General features: G+C 35.4%; 6 protein-coding genes across 7 annotated transcripts; 2 read left to right on the forward strand and 4 right to left on the reverse strand.

Annotated features, from left to right (window-relative positions):
• Nucleotides 1–1,702: 1,702 nt before the first annotated feature.
• Nucleotides 1,703–7,050, reverse strand: LOC108728120 (kin of IRRE-like protein 3). The gene is made up of 6 exons (XM_018456496.1): nt 6,513–7,050; nt 4,942–5,102; nt 4,005–4,215; nt 3,474–3,624; nt 2,827–2,975; nt 1,703–2,072 (listed from the first exon to the last, which is right to left on the reverse strand). The coding sequence occupies exons 1-6, from the start codon at nt 6,598–6,600 to the stop codon at nt 1,972–1,974; spliced, it is 861 nt and encodes a 286-aa protein (XP_018311998.1). The 5' UTR covers nt 6,601–7,050; the 3' UTR covers nt 1,703–1,971.
• Nucleotides 7,051–8,389: 1,339 nt separating this feature from the next.
• On the reverse strand, nt 8,390–9,393 carry LOC108728122 (cyclic pyranopterin monophosphate synthase accessory protein-like). The gene is made up of 2 exons (XM_018456498.1): nt 9,322–9,393; nt 8,390–9,214 (listed from the first exon to the last, which is right to left on the reverse strand). Exon 2 carries the CDS (start codon nt 9,183–9,185, stop codon nt 8,616–8,618), a length of 570 nt encoding a protein of 189 aa, XP_018312000.1. The 5' UTR covers nt 9,186–9,214; nt 9,322–9,393; the 3' UTR covers nt 8,390–8,615.
• On the reverse strand, nt 9,200–12,130 carry LOC108728119 (molybdenum cofactor biosynthesis protein 1). The gene is made up of 9 exons (XM_018456495.1): nt 12,066–12,130; nt 11,740–11,962; nt 11,360–11,664; nt 11,141–11,255; nt 10,867–11,034; nt 10,535–10,761; nt 9,953–10,177; nt 9,636–9,870; nt 9,200–9,402 (listed from the first exon to the last, which is right to left on the reverse strand). Exons 3-9 carry the CDS (start codon nt 11,447–11,449, stop codon nt 9,347–9,349), a joined length of 1,116 nt encoding a protein of 371 aa, XP_018311997.1. The 5' UTR covers nt 11,450–11,664; nt 11,740–11,962; nt 12,066–12,130; the 3' UTR covers nt 9,200–9,346.
• A 215-nt stretch (nt 12,131–12,345) lies between these two features.
• On the forward strand, nt 12,346–16,649 carry LOC108728125 (protein NRDE2 homolog). The gene is given in 14 exon segments (XM_018456501.1): nt 12,346–12,454; nt 12,846–13,492; nt 13,604–13,833; nt 13,835–13,965; nt 14,049–14,157; nt 14,159–14,193; nt 14,495–14,763; nt 14,844–15,172; nt 15,254–15,425; nt 15,428–15,805; nt 15,899–16,048; nt 16,139–16,238; nt 16,241–16,307; nt 16,392–16,649. Coding segments are annotated over 14 exon segments (2,931 nt in total). The 5' UTR covers nt 12,346–12,393; the 3' UTR covers nt 16,645–16,649.
• A 441-nt stretch (nt 16,650–17,090) lies between these two features.
• LOC108728123 (uncharacterized) lies at nt 17,091–18,681 on the forward strand. 2 transcript variants are annotated; one of them, XM_018456499.1, is made up of 5 exons: nt 17,091–17,241; nt 17,479–17,591; nt 17,703–17,784; nt 17,853–17,981; nt 18,433–18,681. In XM_018456499.1, exons 2-5 carry the CDS (start codon nt 17,520–17,522, stop codon nt 18,657–18,659), a joined length of 510 nt encoding a protein of 169 aa, XP_018312001.1. In that variant the 5' UTR covers nt 17,091–17,241; nt 17,479–17,519; the 3' UTR covers nt 18,660–18,681. The 2 variants fall into 2 exon arrangements, with proteins under 2 accessions (XP_018312001.1, XP_018312002.1); XM_018456500.1 differs by having other exon boundaries at nt 17,100–17,122.
• Nucleotides 18,682–20,323: 1,642 nt separating this feature from the next.
• Nucleotides 20,324–22,566, reverse strand: LOC108728121 (DNA fragmentation factor subunit alpha). Its single transcript, XM_018456497.1, has 3 exons — nt 21,291–22,566; nt 20,815–21,127; nt 20,324–20,462 (listed from the first exon to the last, which is right to left on the reverse strand). Exons 1-3 carry the CDS (start codon nt 21,466–21,468, stop codon nt 20,342–20,344), a joined length of 612 nt encoding a protein of 203 aa, XP_018311999.1. The 5' UTR covers nt 21,469–22,566; the 3' UTR covers nt 20,324–20,341.
• Nucleotides 22,567–22,980: the final 414 nt, after the last annotated feature.

Genomic DNA, 22,980 nt, shown 5'->3' on the forward strand with positions numbered 1-22,980 from the left:
TACGAAACGCTATACACAGTCGCAAGCCTCTCGTCCCAACCGGAATATTTTATTTGAAAATCTTTTTCGAATCTTTCTAAAACATTTTTTTATGTCAAATACGATAAAGAACACCAAGAACGGTCAAAGTATATTCTTTATTAAATCAATTTATTCCAGATATGATTGCGCGCCGATAACATTCGGACGCCCACCACAATCATTCTGAAACACTAATAATCCCCCCCCTAAATAGATTAGAAAGAAAAATTTATGTCTTATTGTAGATAATAACTTTTGCCACAAATTTGTTATACATAGCATATTTTTTTATTGTATTCAATTGTTTATAAAAAAAGAATACACATTAAAATATCACGAATATTCCCGATTCGGCATTAATCGAATGTCAAACCTTTCCGTTTTCATTTACATCAACGCAGATAACGATCTGTCATCTTTTAATATCCCAAATATCCGTTATCGTACAACTGAAAACTAAATTTTAATAAATATTTATTTGAATAGTTCTAAGTAAATATTTACTAAATATAAACATACATTTATTTGATGCAAAAGCCATTAATTAGATTTTACTATCATTTTTCATTGAATAAATATCAATTTACTTAAGTAAATATTTACTTAGTACCATTTATAGAAATATGAATTAAGATTTATTAAATTTTTTTCAGCGTAGTGAAGCTTTTTTCAATTTATTTTTCTTTTTTTTTTAATTTAGCAAAATGTATACTTTAAGTACAAGTTTAGCATGACACTCTACGATAAAGCTTACGCTTCTTGCCAGATTTTTTTTCTCTCCGGAAAGATATCGTAAGCACGTGGGGACTAAGAGACTGCCACGGTTCGACGATGGAGCAAGTGGTGGAGATCGACGTTACATCTGCCATGAATTTGCATCGAACGGCGACTAACGCTTCGCAACGGGACGCCTAACAGATGCTCCCCGCACGCGATTTACATAAAATGAGACCGGACAGGATCAGGTAGCTCCCGCGGCGAGCTCGGAATAGAAGAGCTCCCCGGTGGTCGAATCAGATTCCCGGAGAAAGCTCACCGTTCCATTATCGGCGCAGGTAGCGGCGATTCTGGGGATTCTCCAGTACGCCATCGAGTAAGAAGGGCAACGCGTTAACCCTTTGACCCGGCGCGGCGAATGCGCGTCACGCGCGTGCTTTTACGGATTATGCTTTTCCGATTCCTGCACTTAACGCCCGTTAAAAGCACGGTTTTATATTGGGTCGTTAAGTCTTGCGAGATACTCCGCCACAGTTTATAACTTTAAGCCTGATGATACAATTGTACTTCGCCACGGCACAGCGCTTTTAGACATAATTACGCAAATTATGTGCATCCGTAATTTTCTCTTCCAATTTTATTAGACTACGACGACGAAGGAATAATCGATTTCGACGAGCTCTGGAAGTACGTTAAGAGATATAATTTGAGATCAACTTTCTATAATAATTTATTATTGAATTTATGATTAAATTTCTTATTAAATTTATAATATTATACGATTATTGATACTGTCCCTCTCCTGACTTGCTTGGCGTATGTTTTACTTTTGCACGAAAGAATTCTCGGTCGCAGTAAATGATCAACAGGGGACGATAATGATTTACATAGACAGACAAATTGTGTAACTCCAAAAGATTTATTACATTACATACACATTACATTCGTACATCTCGAGCAGGGGTATTCTAACGATCGTTGTAGAGTCCAAAGAGTCCGAGCCAATGAAAATTCGTCAAACAAATGATTCTGAATTAGCATCAACGCATACGTCGATCATGCGAAACGTCCATATAGGAGAGAGAGAAAAAAACAACTCGGCTTTATTGCAATCATATACGCCGCCGGACACACACCGGTGTCATCGATCCCTCTCCATCGTAGCGTGCATTTGTGCGGTCGCCTCAGGGAGTGAATTCGGGAGGAATTCGCAAGAGATTGGTAGCATGTCGCTCACCGGAACATCGTATCGACGAGGAAAATCAGGACGAGTAGGACAAGTCTCCTATTTACATCACCGGTGCCGCCGTGTTGCATCGCAGCCGGATGCTCCCCTGAAAAAGAGAATTATACCAGACGACTAAGGTGTCTCTTTTGTGTCGCTTCCTGGGATCCTTACGCGTTCCGATCTCGTCGATCCTTCTCGGATACTCGCTAACGAACATTAAATTTATTAACGGCTCGTCGCAAAGTAGCAGCACGGAAAAAACGAAAAGCACTTCACGCGGAAGGATCCCCGAGGATTTAAGAGAACCTTCGGCCGTCGCGTCGTCTCAAAAAAGAGAGACAGGAAAAATTATTTACGGGTCAGTCATCTCTTTTATTACCAAATATCAAAAATATCATTGGATAATTTGAGTTGTCTCGTAATGACGTAATATATGCACTATTTATTGTCGCAACAAATAAACAAATAAACTATTATTGAATGTCGTGTAATTGAAAATGTTTCTCTCTCTATCGCAATATCTAAACAATTGCTGTAGAGATAATTGATATTTTAGTGTATAAACCGCATTTATTTGTATCAAATATACTGATATATAATGACTAGAGAGAGAGAGGGGGGGGAGGGGGAGAGAGAGAGAGAGAGAGAGCACGAGAAATCTGGGAGATTGCGAATGCGAATTAAAACAAATGTATGTCCTTATCGCGAAACGCGCTCGGGGAGTAATTTCGCAATGTAGTACATTACGCTTTTCCCTCGATCGCAAAGCGCAGAGAATTTCGAAATGAGCCGTCGCAATCTCCCCGTGTCGCAACCCCCACCTCCGCTATTGCCGATATTGCCACCGGTATTTTGCTCACCGTTTAGCACGTGCACCATGACGCTCGCCGGGGTGACTTTACTCGAAGCGCATGTATAATTACCGCTATCGTCAAATTGAGCACGCGTTATTAGGAGCTTGCTGGTGGTACCACGTTTACCCTTCTCCGTCTCCAGCGATACGCCGCCCCTGTCGAACGTAACACATAAGAGCGTTACTTCCGGGAACTGACTTGCGAAAGTTTCCACCAAAATCCACCATTTGTGTGTGTATGTGGGCGCGCGCGCGCGTGTGTATGTGTGTGTGCTTGTATTGATGGTTTATTTCGCGTTTATCTCGACGTCTGACGTGAAATCGCGTCATCCCGTTTCGCCAATACGGCGTCAATCCAATTTTCCGATCGACCGCATTAAAATTCATTTGCTATATCCGCATCAGAGTAACAACGAATTCTTGAAGAATAGAGAACCAGAATTCGCGTAAATTGTCGAAAACTAAATGTTTACTCGTACGACGCATATAGCTTTGCGTGGGCGCAGAATAGAAGCGATTTGGAAATCGATGGGAGATTACTCGTATTAGATACGATTGTTCGTTTCACCGCGATATTAGTGCATTCGAGCGATGATTCCATCAGCTAATTGTGTATTTCACAAAGGTATAATCACCGACTGTTTCCGACTATACCTTGGGCCATCGAAATCGATCACCGCACCGGCATGGTACCAGGTCACATTGCTCGGAGGCAGATCCTGTAGCTCTATAGTGCAGGTCAAGCTGATTGTGCTGCCCTTCTTGATGTATAACTCCTGGGAACCCTTGATCTCCGCCTGTATATCTGATAGAAACAGAAATAACGATGAGAAGAGGAGAAGAATGAAAAATCGAAGCAAAGCGCATCACTCGCGCTCTCGCGATTGGCTTTATTACACTCGAGAAACGACGCGCGAGATATCGTATTACTATCCACGTCGGATTCTACCTTGGAAAATGGATTCTATTTCATTTCGAAAAGCTCAGCGAATCGTCGTCGACGTGGCCATTGTCGGCGATTCGCGAGAGACGTGATCACCGTAGGATCGTATAAGATGGTCAGAAAGGGGAGGGGAAGAAGTTAAAACAATTGGTTCCTACCGACCGGGCCGTGAAAGACGCCCGGGGAGATCTTTAAGAGCAATTTATGGATCTCGCGAAGGCGCCTCTAGTAGAGAAACTCACCCAAAACCTTCAGTCCCACGGCTCTATATATCTTCGGTTCTGTATTAACCTGACACTCGTAAATGCCGGCGTCCCGCGGTTGCACGTAATCTATTCGCAGATTCCAGTCGTCGGTCTCCGGATTGCCGACTACCGTAAATCTTGCGTCGCTCGTGTAAGTCACCGACATGGACGTCAGGATGTGTAGGTCCCTTTTTCGGATCCAAGATACCTGGTCACATACACACGCGCGAGGTGCCACGAATGAGACGCAGGTAATTGCAGTTTGTGCCCTCAACCCCTTCGCTGCTTCTACTGCTATTACTGTTGCTGCTGTTGCTGCTGCTGCTGCTATTGCTGCTATTGCTGCTGCTGCTTCTGCTGCTACTGATTCAACCTGTCCGCATGCTCGTTCCTTATCTCGCATTATAATGAAGTTTTCCGTCGATCTTGTCGAGACTCGAGAGAATTTAGAGATATAAAGACGTAATTAACAAGTCCGATGGGAAAATTTGCATTCCTTTCCAAACATTTGGAAACGTTAGAAAAATTGAGGGTTCTTATAGAGTTGGGAAATTGTACAGGACTATGAAGAAGCGAATATTCCTCCTTTTTAGGCTGCGCAGTTGTCGTAACGGCGATTCATTCTAAAGAAGGCGTCCCAAGCGATAAGAATATCGATTTCGACCTTTTGGCACCGGTTCATGAATAAGAAAATGCTGAGGCTTTCACTTTTTTCAGACGTATCCTCCCCTACTCTTTTCCCATAAAAAAAAGTTATGTCGAATTATCGTTTGTGCGCAAAGAAACCTGTTTTTGAAATTCTATCGAATCTAAATGAACACTCTAATGAACACTTTACGCTTGACTTGCCAGCAGCGAAGGGGTTGCGCGAGCACATTAAAGTTATCGCAAGCACGCGAGATCAATGAGATCGAGCAGAGCTCTAATGACTCACAGTTCTGTTTCCTAGATTTTTAACACGACATAATAGAACGGCGGCCTGTCCTATGGCCACCGTTAAGTTTTGCGGCGTGTCTTTGAAAAAATAGGTCTTCTTTGGGCCGCGTTGCGACTTTTCCCCTTTGCCGAACATGTCGTCGTTGAGATGAAAGAGCGCTGAAATAGACATAAATTATGTGTTTGACATCAGCTATTATTCTCCTGCAGTGACGTTCTTTCGTCGGAAAGAATTACAGAGTGCGGTTTAAAAAATGAACTCGAAGTCTTCGATAAAAAATATCTGAATGTTTTCAATACGGAATATTGATGCATGAACTGTTTATTTTACATATGCTCGTATTCGTAGATAATCATTTATAAAAAATATAATTAATATTAAATGACCACGTTATATTAGATAATTAAATAAAAATCTCAAACTTTTACGGACGTATTTGATTTGGCTTGCTTTTTTATTTATTTAATATATTTCAAAATTTTAATATCTTTAACGAAAAATAACATGCGTGAATATATTTTTAATGGCGAATTCATATTATTCATGATATGTATATAATAGTATGATAGTAAGAACATCAAGTTTAAGTAACTTTGGAAAGCAAAACAGTGATTTAATAGACTTGAGAAATTAATAATATTACTATTGTTGTTTTATGAACTCACAATACATTATACTACTCTTGGAAGAAAATACTAAAACTATGTTAGAAAAACAGGAATTAAAAAGATATACTTAAATAATCTTTATCATAATTTTCGTTTTTTAGTCATGATCCTTCATTTAAATTTCATTTTCTCTAAAAAAAAGTTGTTAATTATTCTCTATCAGGTACAATTTTTCATTAAAGATCATAGACCCTTCAATCGCTTTAATTGTTAATTAATTTCTTTTCTAGCTTCAATAAATATATGTGTATTAACTGTTGAGAATAAAAGTAAATACTTATAACTCTCGAAAGTATAATCTTGAATTAACGCTAATTGTGATTAATTAATTTCCTATTTTCGTCTGTACTATAAAACCCAAAGATGGAAAAAATAAAAAAAATGTAAAATATAAAATTAAAAGAAAATATAAAATGTAAAATAGAATTATAAAATTATACAGAATTAAATATAATCATCAGCGAATTTCAGTTCGTTTATGCAAAATTTTTTTCCGCGGTTAAAACTAATTTAAAAAATGAATATAAAAGAGTTCTTTGGTTTTTTAAAAAGACCGAATAAAAAATTTAACTTTGTAAAATCAAATTTTTATATTGAATTTAGATAGTTGTAAGTTTTATCTCCATTTTTTGCGAACGATGCATCGAAATATTTCGTTCTTAAATGTATTACGAACGGTATATTTCGATTTTATCCTCTTAGCCCAACAGCGGGATAAATTCAATAATAAAAATGATTTACGCCACTCTCTCGTGCACTCTCTTCACGCGACCGAAATTACTTCGAGTACAACTGAAATTACGTGGCGTAGCACCGAGCTGCGGATACAAAAGGGTGTCGGGGCCGGAAGAAGGTTCTCTGGAAATGGAAGGGGTCGGGGAGGAAGCACGGGACATTTACCGATGCCGCGTTCGCTGTGAAGTGGTTCCGCGTGTAACAGGTATCCGATTCCCAGGAGCAGCAGGGCCATGCCGTGGAACGGGGCCATCTTTCACTTCGCGCACATCGTCTCGATCTAATTCACGCGCCGTTTCGCGCCCGATAGCGACCTGCCCACTACCGTCCGTTCCGAACGATCGTTCTCTATTCGCGGCCCTTCGTGAAACACCCGCGGGATCACACCGATCGTTGGCATAATGCCGTCACTGCCGCTCGTAAAGTATATCGATGTGTCCTCGCTTTTCACATTACCGCGAATCGAAATCGTTTCCACCGTCCCCGCAATATCGGAAGATCGTCCCCATAATTAATCGATTTCTTTATACGTTTTTTAAATCAGAATTTAATTATTGGAAATTATTGTTGTTAAAAATTATATTAAAAACAAAAACGTAGCAGTCTTCAGAGATCGCTTAACAATAGATAACAATCGCTAACGACACGCTCGTTCTTTCGATCTCCACGCGACTCGACCGCGATCGCACGGAGCGTTGAAGCGGTCAGGAATAGTGCGACACGGTTGCGGGCCGAGCTAGGCCGAGCACTGAATTTCGCTCCTCGCGGGGGATGGGAAAAAGCTCGGAAATCCTGGCACGGTGGCGCCGTGCCCGTTCCATCAGGGCACGTGCGATTGCGCCGAGAGGTCCCCGGCATCGGATGCGATCTCCCTTAACCGGCGAGATGTATTTATCCCGGCGCGGCGACCGCGAGCGACTCCCGCGACAACGCGGCCGTACGTTATCACGATTTACCGAAGCGATCGACGTACATACACACATCTCACCCCGAAGCGCCGAGCTTCTATCTTACCTATCTTTTCCATCCATTCGCAGAGCGTTCACGGATAAAGCGATTTACGGCGTATTCGCTATTTTTCTAAGGCAATCTCCTCTTGCGCATAAATAAGAAAATAAAGGAACGAACGTGTACACATACAAGCTCCTTTCTATTAAACAATATATTTCGATACAATCTTTCAACAACGTAACAATATTCTTAAAAAAATACAATATAAATCATTTGTAACTTGTAATATAAAGTAACTTTCAGCAGGAATCCCTCTGCGCTCATCCCCGCGCGGTAATATTAAATACTTATTAAAAGCCGCAAGTCGGAAGATAGTTCTGCAGGTATAACAATACAAGCACCATCGTGTTTTATTCCCTGTTATTATACTCTGCTCCTAATTTCTTCTCTGCGGCTTTCACGACAATGCGAATGAATTGTTTACATGTTTCTAACACTTTGTACATAATTGTAGTAATATTTGTGTGATAAATTACCCTTTTCATTTAAACAAATATATATTTGTTTAAACCTACAAAACGCATCTTCTATCTAAATATATTCGATTATTAATATATCTATTCTGATTCATGACTTCTGCTATAATTATTTTTCTATTTAAAACTTTTTTCACTTACATTTAAAATTTAATAATTAAAAATTTCTTTAAATTGCGTAAGAAGAAAAATTGTAGAAGAAAAGATTATTAACTGTCCCGTTGAGATATCAATCAATAAAACGTTAAAATTATTATGATTTTCATTATTATGCTTAACAAGATTTGCGTTCGGTTTGGAGACTCTCGCGCTTATAATCCATTTTATCTTTATTGTTCATTAAACATAAAACAAAGATAGAAGCGTTGAAAGCATCCAAACTGAACGTAGTCCAAATAATATTTTATATATCTTTACATTAATCATACATATACAATTACAAAAATATTCGAATTAAAAATTGATAATATAAAGTATTTATTATAATACCTTCATTGACATTATATATATATATATATATGTAAATAATAAAAAAAATAAAATTATCTTTCCTTACCATATAAAAAATATATAAAATTTTGTGCGTACAATAAATATTGCAAGTAATCTAAACACATTAACGATCTTTCTTTAGACATATTTGAGTCTTTGGAAGATTTCAAGTTGAATGATACATACAAAATTGTACTCTGTTCTATATTATTTAATTATTCACAGCAGAATGAAAAGTTTTATTCTGTCGATATATAATTCGTGCTATCAACGGGACAAAGATACCGGCTTACGTTTTATCTATTGTAAAATCACCCTTTGTACCACCCGTTTTCGACACCAATTCTATACCATATATTTGCATTGTGCCAAGACTGGCTGCGTATTTGCACATATCATAGATTGTCAGAGCCGCTATACTCACAGCGGTTAAAGCTTCCATTTCGACCCCAGTCTTGCCGGTACATCTGACCTCTGATGTGATTTCGACTCTGTGCGATTCCTCGTTCAATTTTAAGCGTACGTTTACATAAGACAAGGAGAGCGGATGACACAGAGGTATCAGATCAGAGGTACGTTTCGCTGCCATAATACCGGCCAATTGAGCCACCGATAACACATCACCCTTTTTCACATTGTTTTCCGCGATTAAATTACTGATGACAGGACCTATCCTCACGAATCCCCTTGCTATCGCTATACGTTTACTATCGTTTTTTGATCCGACATCCACCATACTCGCTTTACCGGTCTCGTCTATGTGTGATAATGACGAATACATTCTAATATTTGCATTACTTTTAAGGTACTTAGGAATATACGGGAAATATTTGTACTGCATCAATATGGTATTACTCATTTTGCAAGGAAGTTTTTCCTTACGATTTGCTGCAACGTAAATATGTTGTAAAATGAATTCTAAAAGATATTGTTAACATAATTAACATAGCAATTTGCGATAATATCTGTGCGCATTTCGACAAATCCGAACGTACTTTAATAGTTAATTATGACGATCAATTAACCTCCAATCAATATCATTGGCCTATTTTCCATTTGAGTAAGATTGAACATCCCTGAAACAGCAGAGATATAAATTCGATTTGTCGATACTGCTACAGTTTATTTAAAATAAACAGAAAGATAACAGGAAAAAACTTGAAAGAGAGAAGAAAACAAAAAAAAAACAAGATCTTAAAATAATTAAAAATATTTTTACTAAGATATTTTTTAATAAAAGAATTAATGTTTTATTATTAAATACCGCGCGTTCTTTTCACTTTGATCGATACACATGTACATAGCATACCTGCGTGTTGCTTCTTTTTTCGTGATACTGCTCTTCTTATCAAATCCTTAAGTGCATCTTGCGAAATTCCACTTCGCAAAGCGTCTCGAAGTGAGACTTCGCCTTTCCCTTCAAATAGGCACACTTTCAAATTTCCATCTGCTGTTATTCTTAAACGATTACACGAATCACAGAAGTGCTGACTCATGGATGTAATAAACCCAACTTGCCCTACGAATCCTGGCACATGGTAGGCCTGCCGAAAGAACATTATATACAATACAATTTCAATTAATTCAAATATCAAGTAAGATATTAGTAATTAGAAAAAAACAAACCTTGGACGTATCATTGGGCTGATTTGGCAGAGCTTGGAAATCGGGATACTTCTCTCGGATTATTGTTTTCATCTCGTTGAAAGAAACCATCTTATTTTCTTTCCACTGGTTTCCTTGAAATGGCATATATTCTATGAAACGTACATCGATAGGCCGGTCTCTTGTGAAATCGATGAAATCAATTATTTCATCATCATTGTGGCCTCGCATCATCACGCAATTGATCTAACCATTCAAACACATTGATTAAATAGAGCACTATTGTATATACCAATTTATTGCCTAAATTCTAAGCAGAATCATAAGACTCATAACATATTCCTGTAAGATTTGTAAGAATTTTTAAGTGCTTATATCTTTATATATTTTTACAGACAGCTTTTTACTAGCCTTAAAATTTACAAAAAATCGTAAATATTTACGAACAATCGTATGTCTTACGATACATACACATAAAATTAGAATACCAAGTATTACCTCATAAGTTCTTACAAGTTTTACGAGAACACATTATGAGTCTTATGATTCTGCTTAAAATTGACCCATATGTTTAAAATTTATGTAGCTTTTTAATTAAATTACTTTCACAGGATTATAGCCTAGTTGAACAGCAAGATCTATAGAAGCCATGACTTTTGCCCAGCCCCTTCTGCGAGTAAACAATTCAAAGCGCTCCTCTTTCAGAGTATCAAGCGATATATTGAGTGCATCCAATCCTGCTTTCTGAAGAGCTGGCAACTGACGCGTCAGAATTAATCCATTGGTTGTAATCGCAACCTGTTCCAGATCTCTCAATTGCTTCAGTTGTCCTAAAACGTAAAATTATATGCAAATAAATTTTGAAAACTGAATTGGACTCACAATATTATTAATAAATTAATCAAACACATTTTCATTGAAAAAGTAGACTTTACCAACGATATCGATGATATCTTTACGAATTGTGGGTTCGCCACCGGTTAAACGTATTTTGCGTACTCCTTCTTTGACAAAAAGATCAGCTATTTGTATTATCTCATCTGTTCTCAGAATACCTTCCTTCTTAGTTAATTTCACGCCTTCCGCAGGCATGCAATATGTACCTGATGTTAAAAAACATGTTATTTTATGTTAAACGACATTCGTCAAAAATTCAAGACAACTCTCTAATATAATATTTTAAACTTAAACGATTTTAAAAAGACTCACAGCGAAGGTTGCAACGCTCCGTGAGGGAAATCCTAAGATATGTGTGCTTGCGTCCAAATGTATCTGTGAGTATCTCATGCTCATCCTCTTGCAATTTTGCTCTGAGCTGCTGCAACTGTAAACGAGATATTCGTTAAATCAATCACGAAAATTTTTAATAGAAATGTCAAATCTTAAAAACAGACTGTGCTCTGACAGATGCGACGAGATGACACTTACCCGAGATGGCGTTCCTTCGACTGCAGCAGCTTCTGTCGATGCTCTCGCGGTACCGAGAAGCTGCTTGACAAGATTGCATCTTCGAAACATTTGTACGATCAACAGACTCCAAAGATAATGAGAAACGGAGAGAAAAATAGAAACGTTATGTCATCCACTGATCGATGGAGGGGGATTTACAGTGTTGCTTTCACCGGCTGGTGGAATTTGTACCTCCAATCTTTCCTTGAAATTATTACGCCACTCCACTAATCGACGTTATGTCCTTGATTATGCTTCCTTCCCTACATTATTTATTTTTTGGCCTTGGAGGGAAAAAAACAATTACGTAATCGGTGTTTACGAATTCGTGACAATGCTTATATCTTTATCTAACGCACCGTCATTCAGTTTTATCTGAGGAAACGCTACGTCGTTTGACACTAACGTAGTTAAATTGCACGCCCCAAACAACATATTTGGTAATGCTTTGCTTTCCTTTTCCTATATCAGGCTCTCATCAGCCACTTGTCAATCACCTGTCACGTGGCAGAACCGCGGATCACCTGGTATCTCACATGACTCACACATGTGACACATATGTTGCACGTATACTCGTCCCTTCTACAATATAGAAACTTTAATTTCAACTTACTCTCCATCTTTTTCTAATTCTTAGAATTAAAAAAAGACGAAGAGTTTGTTGACCGAGATTAAAATTAAACACTTTGTAGAAAGGGGCAACAGTTGTGAAACAGCTGTTCAAGCTATTTGCAGCAATGTCGCCTCGTTGTGACTGAAGCAAGAAACAACTTAATTGATTAAACTAACAATAAGTACGGTTAATAATAGAAGAAATCGTAATTACCTACTGAAAGAAGAATCGCTCTTATCGATTATCAGTAAATATTTTTTTATGTTTAATAATAGAACTCGTGATTGTCGACCTTCGAAAATCGTAAGCTGAGAAAGAGGTTAGAAAGAAAAAATTGAAAGAAAAACTTGATATTTTTGTGCCGTATAAAAGAATAAGAAGAGAAGTAAAAGAAGAAGAAATGTCTCTTTTTCCTGCTTATTCGAACGATAAAACTGAATGTCCAAGCAGTAGCGATATAGGTAATTGTTTGAACTTTGATCAATGTTTATATTCCTACACATCGTGAAATATTTATTATGAATCATTTTAAATATTTCAATAAAATATTTAAAAAATATTTCGTAAGCATTTGTAAGACGTTTTAAAATTTTCCATTGAAATATTTCATAAAAATATTTTAGAAATATTATAGAAACCTAAACATTTCAGGAAATATATCAAAAACTCTTATTCATATTTGTATTTCAGAACATATTTATATTTCAGAAATATTTCTAAATATTTCAAATCTTGCATGAAATATTTCATGCTGTGTGATTGTGAAGACAATTAGATTGAAAATGAATTATTTTTTCATTATTTTCTGCTTTGAAATTAATATATTCTTTGATATTTGTACGCTAATTTCAGATAATGTTTCCACTAAGTGGTTGTCAAACTCAAGTTTTCAAACACAAATTCCAATTAAAACAGAACCTCTTGACCTGTACTCTTCATCAGACGAGTCTTTACACGAATCTTTGCTTGATGCAGAAAAGCAAGTACCATCCGAACCAATTTCTCGAGACACAAAAGTATCCATAAAACAGAAAATCGACAAAAGTCAAAGAATAGATAGAAAAAGACGTACTCACGACAGTAAACAATATAAACCGGATTATGAGCTGGATGTTGAGAATGTATACTTTGAAGACAGACATAGAGATAAAGGAAACAATAATATAAATACATATTGTCACAGAGCGAGGCCATATTATAATGTTAGTGAAAAATCTCTCGGTTATGTTAAGAGCAAACAACCAAAGAAAGACATGTTTCATAGGTATTATGTCAAAAATATTGACTCTGCAGAGACAGAGAAGAAAAAAGATACAATTATCAAGAAGACGAATGAGAAAGAAACTTCAATAGAGCAAGATGATGAAGCAAACAAAAGTGTTTCTTCTTGGTGTAAGAACTTGGAAGAGGAACAAAAATGTAAAACTCGAGAATTTAATGAACAACTAACAGAAAACCCACGTAATGTTGAACTTTGGTTGCAATATATTTACTTTCAGGTATTTTATGAAATATCCCTTGTACATTTTGGTTATAAATAGCATTTATGTTATGTTTTAATATATGTGATACAAAATTAAACTAACAATATTTCAATATAAATGTTACAGGATACTCTGGCTTATTATCAAAGACACCAATTAGCTAAAGATACGTATCGATCTACAGTATTGAAAAAATTATCTATTGTTGAAAAAGCGCTCGAGAAAAATACAGATTCCAAGGAATTATTAAAATTAAAGCTATATTTTATGACAGAGTTGACTCCGTCTGATGAACTATCGAATCAATTAGAGGTATTAGTCGATAAAGATTCAGGGAATATTATGCTGTGGCAACACTATCATGGTCACACAAGGTTCAGTAGCATCGTGTACTGTACCCCGAGTATTGGATTTATATTCAAAATGCTTCTGTGTTTTGAGACAGCGCTCAAGAACAAATCCTTCCATTTATGATGCACAGTTGCTGCGTAAGTAGACGTTTGTCAGATACTTTAATTTTATATATTTCTTTCATATACTTTATTAATTCAATATATTATATTTCGTCTAGATATGCCGTATCGATGCTTGATTTTCCTGAGACAAACAGGATTATGGGAACAAATGTGGGAAACGATACGTTTAAATCTAAATTTGAATCTAAACTTAAACAAAACTAGTTTCTTTTCGAGGATCTATAGATGAAAAAAAATTAACTAAGTATATTAAATATTGTAAATTACAATAAAAGACTTCTGTTAAGATTATTCTATACAAATTGTTCAAATTGCAGGAAATTTTCAAGTTATTTACTTATGCCAAATCATTGACATTATGTAATAAGTTAATGATAATTATTGAGGAGGTAAGTGTGAAAAATGCCTACATATATTATATATACAATAAGTATAAAATATACAATTAATTTTCCAAAAAGAATTTAATGGGAGTCTTACGATATTAAAGTATATCAAATATATGCTATTAATAGTGTTAAATAATAATACTAATTTTCAGTTGGAATGGAAGAAATGATATCGATGTCACGATTACCATTAAATCAACTATGGCAAAGAACTGAGTCATTGAGAGAGAATTGCCATTGGATTAGCGTTAGTAGGGACGAGTTAGAATTAGTTGGAGATTCTAGAAGATTTATTTTACCAGAAGATGTGGCAGATTTTGTACATCCAATTCTTTCCCGTAATTCAAACTTTCAAATGGCTATTTATTCTCTTTTATGTCTGAAAGTACCACTTTTACCTTGTCGAGATCGCTATATGAAAGTAAGTAAAATTATCTTATTTATTAAATGAGATTACAGAGAAGTTTACAAATCGTAAAAAAATACTTTATATTTTTATAGGAATTATTATTGACAAACTTTCATTGGGGAGTGGAATCTTTAGAAGTATTGCTTCCTTTTATGTATCCTATGGTAGGTGAAATGGCTGGTCATGATCAAAGGAAAGAATTATTGAAGGACGTTCTCGAAGGACGTTTAACGTCAGGTCCTCGATATCTCAAGTTTCATCCGGCGCAGGAACCATATTTAGATTTTGTACGCAAAATATTTCATACGATCGCGGAAAATCTGCCTTTATTACAACGGACAAGTATATATGTCTGGTGGTTGCGATTGGAAAGATTATTGGTATCTCTTGGCAAAGATGAACCTTTAAAACACGACAATAAGTAAAATTCATATTTACCTAAAAGCTTTATTCTAATAGTTTTAATTTCCACATGCGACATTAATCAATTTTTTTGTTACAGAGGAAAAAAATTGAGAGCAACGTTGAAAGAATTTTTAAAAAAGGATGAAAATAGAAATAATTTGTATTTTTATAAAGAATATGCTTTAATAGAACTAGAAATGGGCAGATTCAGTAATTGTATGAACATTCTTGAAACTGCTATTCAATCTCAAGGGACATGCCCGTCTGCAATATGTGTGAGATTACCAATATGTGTGAAAGAGCAGCGCTTTTTAACGTATATAGGACATTCATTGAGACCTTGCTTGATATTAGAACGTATAACGAATCGCACAGATCCTGGATACTAAAAGTCTTTGGTCAAATGATACCTAACAAAAACGAAAATCAAGACTCTTTGATCGAAGCATATTTACATTCGTGTGTACAAAATTTTCTGCAAATCCCTTCCAATGAACAAGAAAAAGATACTTAATTTCTGTCGAACTTAGAACGTGATGCTATTGTATGCTATGCATACTTCCTGTACATTAAAGACGGTGATATCCAAACTGTTATTAACACATTAAGGAACTGCATTGATCATTCCAAGGATTATCCTTACTTACAGGTACTAATTTAATATTCTGTGAACGATTAAAAATTATTAATAAATAAATTTAAATTAAACAATTATGTACAAAAAATTTTAAAATCATTGCAGGAAATGTTGTACGAAAGTCAAATTGCAATTCTGCAATTACATTACGAGCGAACTCAGAGTATGCAGGCTGTGTTAAAAGAAACCTTAAGCAGAACTTTAAATACATATCCAAATAACTTTTATGCTTTATCTGTATTTACTCGAATAGAGGTAAAAAATACTATTTAATGAAATTGTAACAACTACTCTATAGGATGTTTCTAAATCAATAATAGAATTATAAAATAATTATCATTTCAGAGTGAATTACCAACTTGGAGATTCAATAGTAGAAGCACTGAGATTGAATTGTGGCGAGCCATGGCAATGTGTCTGGCTGCTCGTAGACGTATTGGTCTCCTAATGATCATCATGATGCAATGAATGCCGCACTAAATAAGCTATTATCTTTTCATCTAACACTCTCTAGGTATAACATAATTAAATTCTTGTAAAATGAACTTAAATGCATCAATATTATGATATATGCTATACTACATAAAATTATTTCCAGAATACCATCGACACGATGTTGTCCATTGCTGTGGAGACTGTATATGCTCCTTCTGCGCGAACATAATTTATGCGAGAAAAAAGGAGAAAAGATTTATCATGAAAGCGTCACTCAATGTCCATGGACAAGAAGTATTTACATAGATGCAGCTGAAGTAGCGCCTCAACTTCTCACACAAATTCAAGATCTAATTCGCGAGAAAGAATTAAGAATGCACGTCACACCTGAGGAATTAGATATTCTTCGTGGATAATGTAATTTTTCTATATATTGATAAAAAAAAAAAATATAAAACTGTATAATGTTTTTCGTGTTCCTTAATTTAAATTTTATTTTCTAATGTGATAAATTATAAGAGTATATTTAAATGTAAATTTATATATAACATGTAGATTAAAAATATCTGAAAATAAAAAGTAAATAAGCCTTTTTGTAACGTATAAAATAAGATATGTAATAAAATATAAAGCAATTTGATATTCAGCCTCATATCCAAAATCAATTATCTTTAATATCTATACATGTATGTTACATACACATACATATATTAAATATATGTTATATATTCATATTTCATATTAATTATAATAGAATATAATTATTTTTTAAAATAATTATTTCTATTTGTTAAATGCAAATGTCGCGTAAAAAATGTATATGCTAATGTTAATGATAACAGATGTTCATATCTGAAAGTCTTTGGTTAGCTCAGTGATGTGGTGCAAAAAATTGTAACAGTATTTTTCAGAACAAATTATAAACAGACTTGAAAGATAAAAGAGCGTATCGTCTTAAATCAAGTGTATTGTTTTCTTATTGAGACAATCAAAAATAATAATCTACATATTGTGTATGTTTTTAATAACACAACTAACCTCAAATTGATAGTATATTGGTAGTTAATTGATTGCATGTATGTGGATTAAATGTTATTATATAAATTTTAATAACGATAAATAGAAATAAAATCTTTCAAATTACGTTAAATAAAGCAAATATATGAAAATTGAAAGATAATTGCTTCTTACAATATTATTAAATTCTTTTATCATACTTGTGTATTAGTATATATATTTTTTATTTGCAGTGTTATGAAAATTTTATTATAAACATCATATTTCCCAAAAAATGGATTTAAAAGCTGTAGTTGTTTCTGGAGAAGCTCCAGAGTCTGATGATGACGCATCAAACATTGTTACTGTATGTAACATACATATATGCGCCTCTATACATATTATATTTTATACTAAATGTTTTTAATTTAATACAGTTAACATGAAAAGTATTGTCTACAAATTTTATTACATGCAGGGCCTAGGATTCCCTATAATACGAACACCATCCACATACTGCGGTACCATTATCTCAGGCGAAGCTCCAGAATCTGATGATGGTAAGTTTTATTGATATTGACTCTTTAAATTTATAAGGATCTAATTACGATTCAACTTTTATTCACAGATTTAACAAGTTTAAGTAGTATTAGCGGAGCAGTAGATGCAATGGCATGTCCTCCTTACACAGATCTTAAAATCCCAAGATCTAAAAAAAGTTCTATCAAGTATAATAGTTTACTTCATAAAAAATTATGTAAGTGATTTAATATCTTAAAATATTTATAATCATATTTCCTAATTAATTACATATTTATTTTTCTATTCATTAAAGTACCAAGTATTGCAAGCTTGTTGAATAAAATGTTTACAAAATACGAATTTTATTTTTATTAACATTCGTTTATTAATATTACAGCAGTACAATAGCTAAACAGTATTATGAGATTGTTCATGTGTGGAATATCGACAACTTATTTTCCAATGATTCGTATCTCTAAATCAATTTCGATTTACTGCACAGATACATTCGCATAATTACAATGTTTATCTATAAGTTATACTGTACAAAGAATTTTCTTATAAGTTCTTATAAAACAGCATTTATGAAAGACATTAAATTATATCTTAAAACACAAAATCGATATATGTATATACGTATCGCTTATTAATTTTGAACATCATTTAAATTGACATATGTTAAACAGACGAATGCAATGAAACCTTGGATAGAGACATTCTGCAAATGACCGAGGGCGCAATCACAACCAGCGTACAAGAATTGTCAGCTGTTAATCGACAATTGCTGCGAAGTGAATTGGTGTTACAAGAGGCTGTGAGTCAATTACGTAATGCATCCGGTCGGGTGAAGGATGCCTCCGACGCTCTACATCAACTCATAAATGACAACTTCTTGCATTCCATTAAAATTTAACTTTTTTTTGCTAAACTTATTAAGTGCGTTTCTATTCTTAAGATATACATGTAGCAATGAGTAACAGGTATGTGCTTAATATATAATGCCATCTTCATGGTACCGTGCATTAGATGCCGGTGTTAAAAAAAATTGCGCTTTCCTCTTTGAGATCTAGGACATTGTTGAGCATTAATCGATCTTCCCTTTAACTGGCAGTACTATTTAATGCGTCCTTTTTATACTTTCCAACGCATTGTCTCGTTTATTTTGAGAATAGTATCAATCACATCAATTCATTATAAACTAATACCCTAAGATCGATCTGTAGAACAAAACGTGCTGCGCCCGATATTTAACGATACATTTGATCATACAGTGAGATAGCAAATAGTTCGATACTGACTATTGTCTTGCCTACCATTTCGTAAATTTTAATCGGAGTGGTGGCACAAATTCTAATACAAATATGTATAATGCGATTATAGTGTGCAAGAGGCTGGTGATAATTATATATAATGATATATGTATATATATATATATTGAAGAACGTTACGATATTGATATAGAGCATTTCTGCGGAGAGTAGACATACACTTTCGTTACAGTTTTAAAAAATTTATAGTAAATGTATGTAATATATTTTGATTTCGTGATTTTCAAAGAATACATGAATGTAAATATGGCATCGCTCGTTTGGATTATCGATTATATAATCATAAAATTAGGGTAATATTTAGTACCTAGTGTGTATGCATAGTCTTGTCAGAAACACTTATGTTCTTTCTTTGCTGCAGATTACCATGTGTTCTTTTTCTTTTTTTTTTTTATCAAATAGCACAATTTTGCTTGGTATCAAAGGGCTGATATCGACTTTTTTTGTCGCTATTATGTCGCTAATGTTAGTGTACAATGAATTGGTGATATCAATGGTGGTGGTTTTCGTTTTCTCTATAAATTCAGTCTTAAATATTCCATCGATCTTCGTTGAACCAAATTTCGGTATGACGTATCTAAGTACAAAAATCCCATAAACAAAACCCGTTTCGCTAAGACTTGATATGGCAATATCGCGACGGGAATATCCACTCTGAAATGTGTTACTTACGCGCGGCTTGGCTTTCTTTCTTATGTATTATTCAAATTAGCAGCTAAATTGCGTGTATATTTCTGCCGGTACAGCAAGGTAATCTCTCTTGAATGTTGTATTAAAGCAATTCCGTACGCTTACTAAGGATGTAAAGTATTGCCAAAGCATAGTTGTGCCACTGAATCTCGTATGTATATAGATTAAAAAAATTCTACAAAAAACTTAGAGCTACTATTTCCTCTAAGATGCGAAACCTATTACTATTATCATTTATTATTATATTATTATTATTATTGATGTTACGGTAGTAAATGCTGGGCGAACGTAAACTACTTGTGTTTCGTGTCTTTGTACAATGTCTTTGTCTCTGCGTTTCTTCGTGTTCTTCGCATCGCGAGAGATAACATAAAATTCTCCTCACTGACACAGCTGCGTTCGGCTTGAGCGACTAAAGCTCGTCTGTTCTCAATTACTCTATCAGTTTGTGTAAATAGCGATGGGCTCAATTCCAGAACAGGATCAGAGTTTGTTGTAGTTGGCGACCTTTATAGAATATGCGACGCCGCACTCTATACATATTTGCTAATGTGAGGGCGCCCACCCCCCACATGGCCTACGCTCGCTCCATCTCACCACCGCTCGCGTACATCTGGAGGAGAGCCATGGATTCCTGCGCTTGCCGTTTCTCCACTAAGAATCTACCTGAAGCTTCCTTCAGCTGCTCGAGGAAGAGTCTGTAACAAAATTGGAACAGAGAAATTAATGATGCTGTCCAACACAATCACTTGATCAAATATCATAAGGTATCAATAGCAATGTCTTGATGATAATATAAAAAGTATGTTATCTTAAGTAAGAGAGGTGATTTCAAGCTCTAATTAACTTAATTAGCTATTAATTTATTAAATAGTACTTTGTTAAGATGAGTAAAATCATCAATAATTTTCAATTTTAATGACTAATGATTCTTCATTTATTGTTTGTTACTTTTTGTTGACACATTTGAAGAAAGAATTGCATAGTTAAAAAGCTGATCGAAATAATCATATTAATCGAAGTATGATCGAAGTCACTTTGATTGCTTACCTGTCAGGCACTATGTCGCCTAAACTATCAGGATCCATATCACTGAGTGTTTCCAACTCGGTTCCTCCCAAGAGCGAGATGTGCGACGGGTCGCTGTGAAGCGACGAAACCAGAGGCTCGATGAGCGTTCGCCGTCGTCGAATCTTGTCGACTTTCGAACCACCTTCGGCATTATCCACATTATCCACAACGATGCAACGAGACGCTGCCTTGCTGCTGCCTACAGCGGCCCATTTTTGATCACCATGCAGCACCATCAAGCTTGTGTTTCTTTCTAATGTGGCAAAATATTCCTCGTCGTCTACCTCTGTTCCTATAACATTTATCAGCATGTAAAAGTGCAACTTCATCCCTTATAAAAACAATTATAGTGACTGAGCCTTATAATGTGTTTTGCAACAAATTATGTACATCCAGAATCGAAGAGATATTAGATCTAACAATTGCTGTATGTTGCAACATGAACATTTCCTTACCATCCTGTTCAAGCACGATCGTCAGATCCGCATCCACAGGGAATGCCAGTCGATTACGTGCGACGTTAGTCAACTCCTTCAACGATGAGGCGGTGATGCCCTTTCTTCGTTCCCTAGTGTGGTCAACTATCTTGTAAGGATTGCCCACCCCCTGCGTGACTCCGGTTGTTTCCGACATATTTCTTCTGCACAATCGGTGAACGATAATAAATTTTAACTCTGCTAATCGCTGACGATTAATTCAGTTCGGTTTCAGTTCGGTATCACGATACTGGGAATCCCCGACGCCCAACGATAATTAAGCGCAACCGTCTAAGTCAGAAAGGATTTATTCTCTTGAAGAGAACTGACTGCTGCTAAGGCCTGATTCTCGTTGCACATTAGTTGGTCCGTGTCTCGACGATGTGTCGGGAAAATTCGAGTGACCCGTGCGTCCGACGATAGCAGAGGAAGGAATACGCCCTTACGCATGAAAAATGTAACGAACACAATTACGATGAACACGGTGTGTACAAGCGCAGTTTCTTATTTTTTCAGCGTCGAAGAATAGCTCTCTTGACGATTATGCACCAGGTTGCAGTCGTATCGTTGTCCGACGATTCCTCGGATAAAAAATTGTATCGCTCGAAAGAAGCAAACAGGTATGAAAGGGCAGTGCTCAGGTTTGCGTTGGATTGACCTGGAGGATCAACGAGGACTTGAGCGAGACCTCTCCTTTTTCTCTCCTTCAACAATTCACGCGGATAAAAAAAATGAATAGAAGGTGGAGACAACGGCGATTGTGTGACGCGACAAAGACAGAAAGACAGAAAGAAAGAGAGTGATGTGTGTATGATGCCTTGAGTGACTGAACTGACCGTGTGTCAACCCAACACTGGGTCAACGGTGCAACTACCCCTTCTATTTATACCCCCTGTAGACTCTCTCGCAGGTATATACGCGCGAAACGAGAGACACCCCGACACAGCATCTACTCCACCCACTTCTGCCTATCCATCCAACCCTCTGCCGTAGCACCCCTACACGGAAATCAATAACCTACCCCACTCTAGTCGCAGCCGCGCTCATTTTTTATCAGCGCTGACGAGAAATTTACAAAAATACTCCGGCACGACCGTCACCAAAGAGGGCCGATGCAAAATACACGGATTGACGAGATAATTCACGACACGTGTCAATCGATCCACTTCTTTGAAAACTGAAGGAGATTGAAAATAAAAACGAATAAAAATAATTTTGCGAATCTGCGATATCCAGATATATTATTCAGATAAATACATACGAAATCGGAACGGATATTTGCAATTTTATTTAAAGAATGAACAGATAAAGATATAAAACTTCTCACTATTTTGCACTACTTTGAAATGTGTTTTAATAAATAAAACCACACACGTGTCACGAAAAAACAGATAATGATTTAAAATACAACAGAAAATTTTATGTACCTTTTATTATTTTAATAATGAATTACGGTATATATATGTGTATATATATATATATATACAATATTTAAACACAAAATTCATTACAATGATAAAATTAAATTTTATACATACATTATATATATATGTTTTATATCTTTAAATCATTAATCTAAATTAATTTAATTATCATATACAAATTCATTATTTAAATTTTTTTATTGTAATATATATTCTTGTGTTATTTATTGTAATATTACAAAGAA

This window comes from Mycetomoellerius zeteki, unplaced genomic scaffold (genome assembly GCF_001594055.1).
Source record: "Mycetomoellerius zeteki isolate Tzet28-1 unplaced genomic scaffold, Tzet1.0 scaffold58, whole genome shotgun sequence".
Classification (NCBI taxonomy): domain Eukaryota; kingdom Metazoa; phylum Arthropoda; class Insecta; order Hymenoptera; family Formicidae; genus Mycetomoellerius; species Mycetomoellerius zeteki.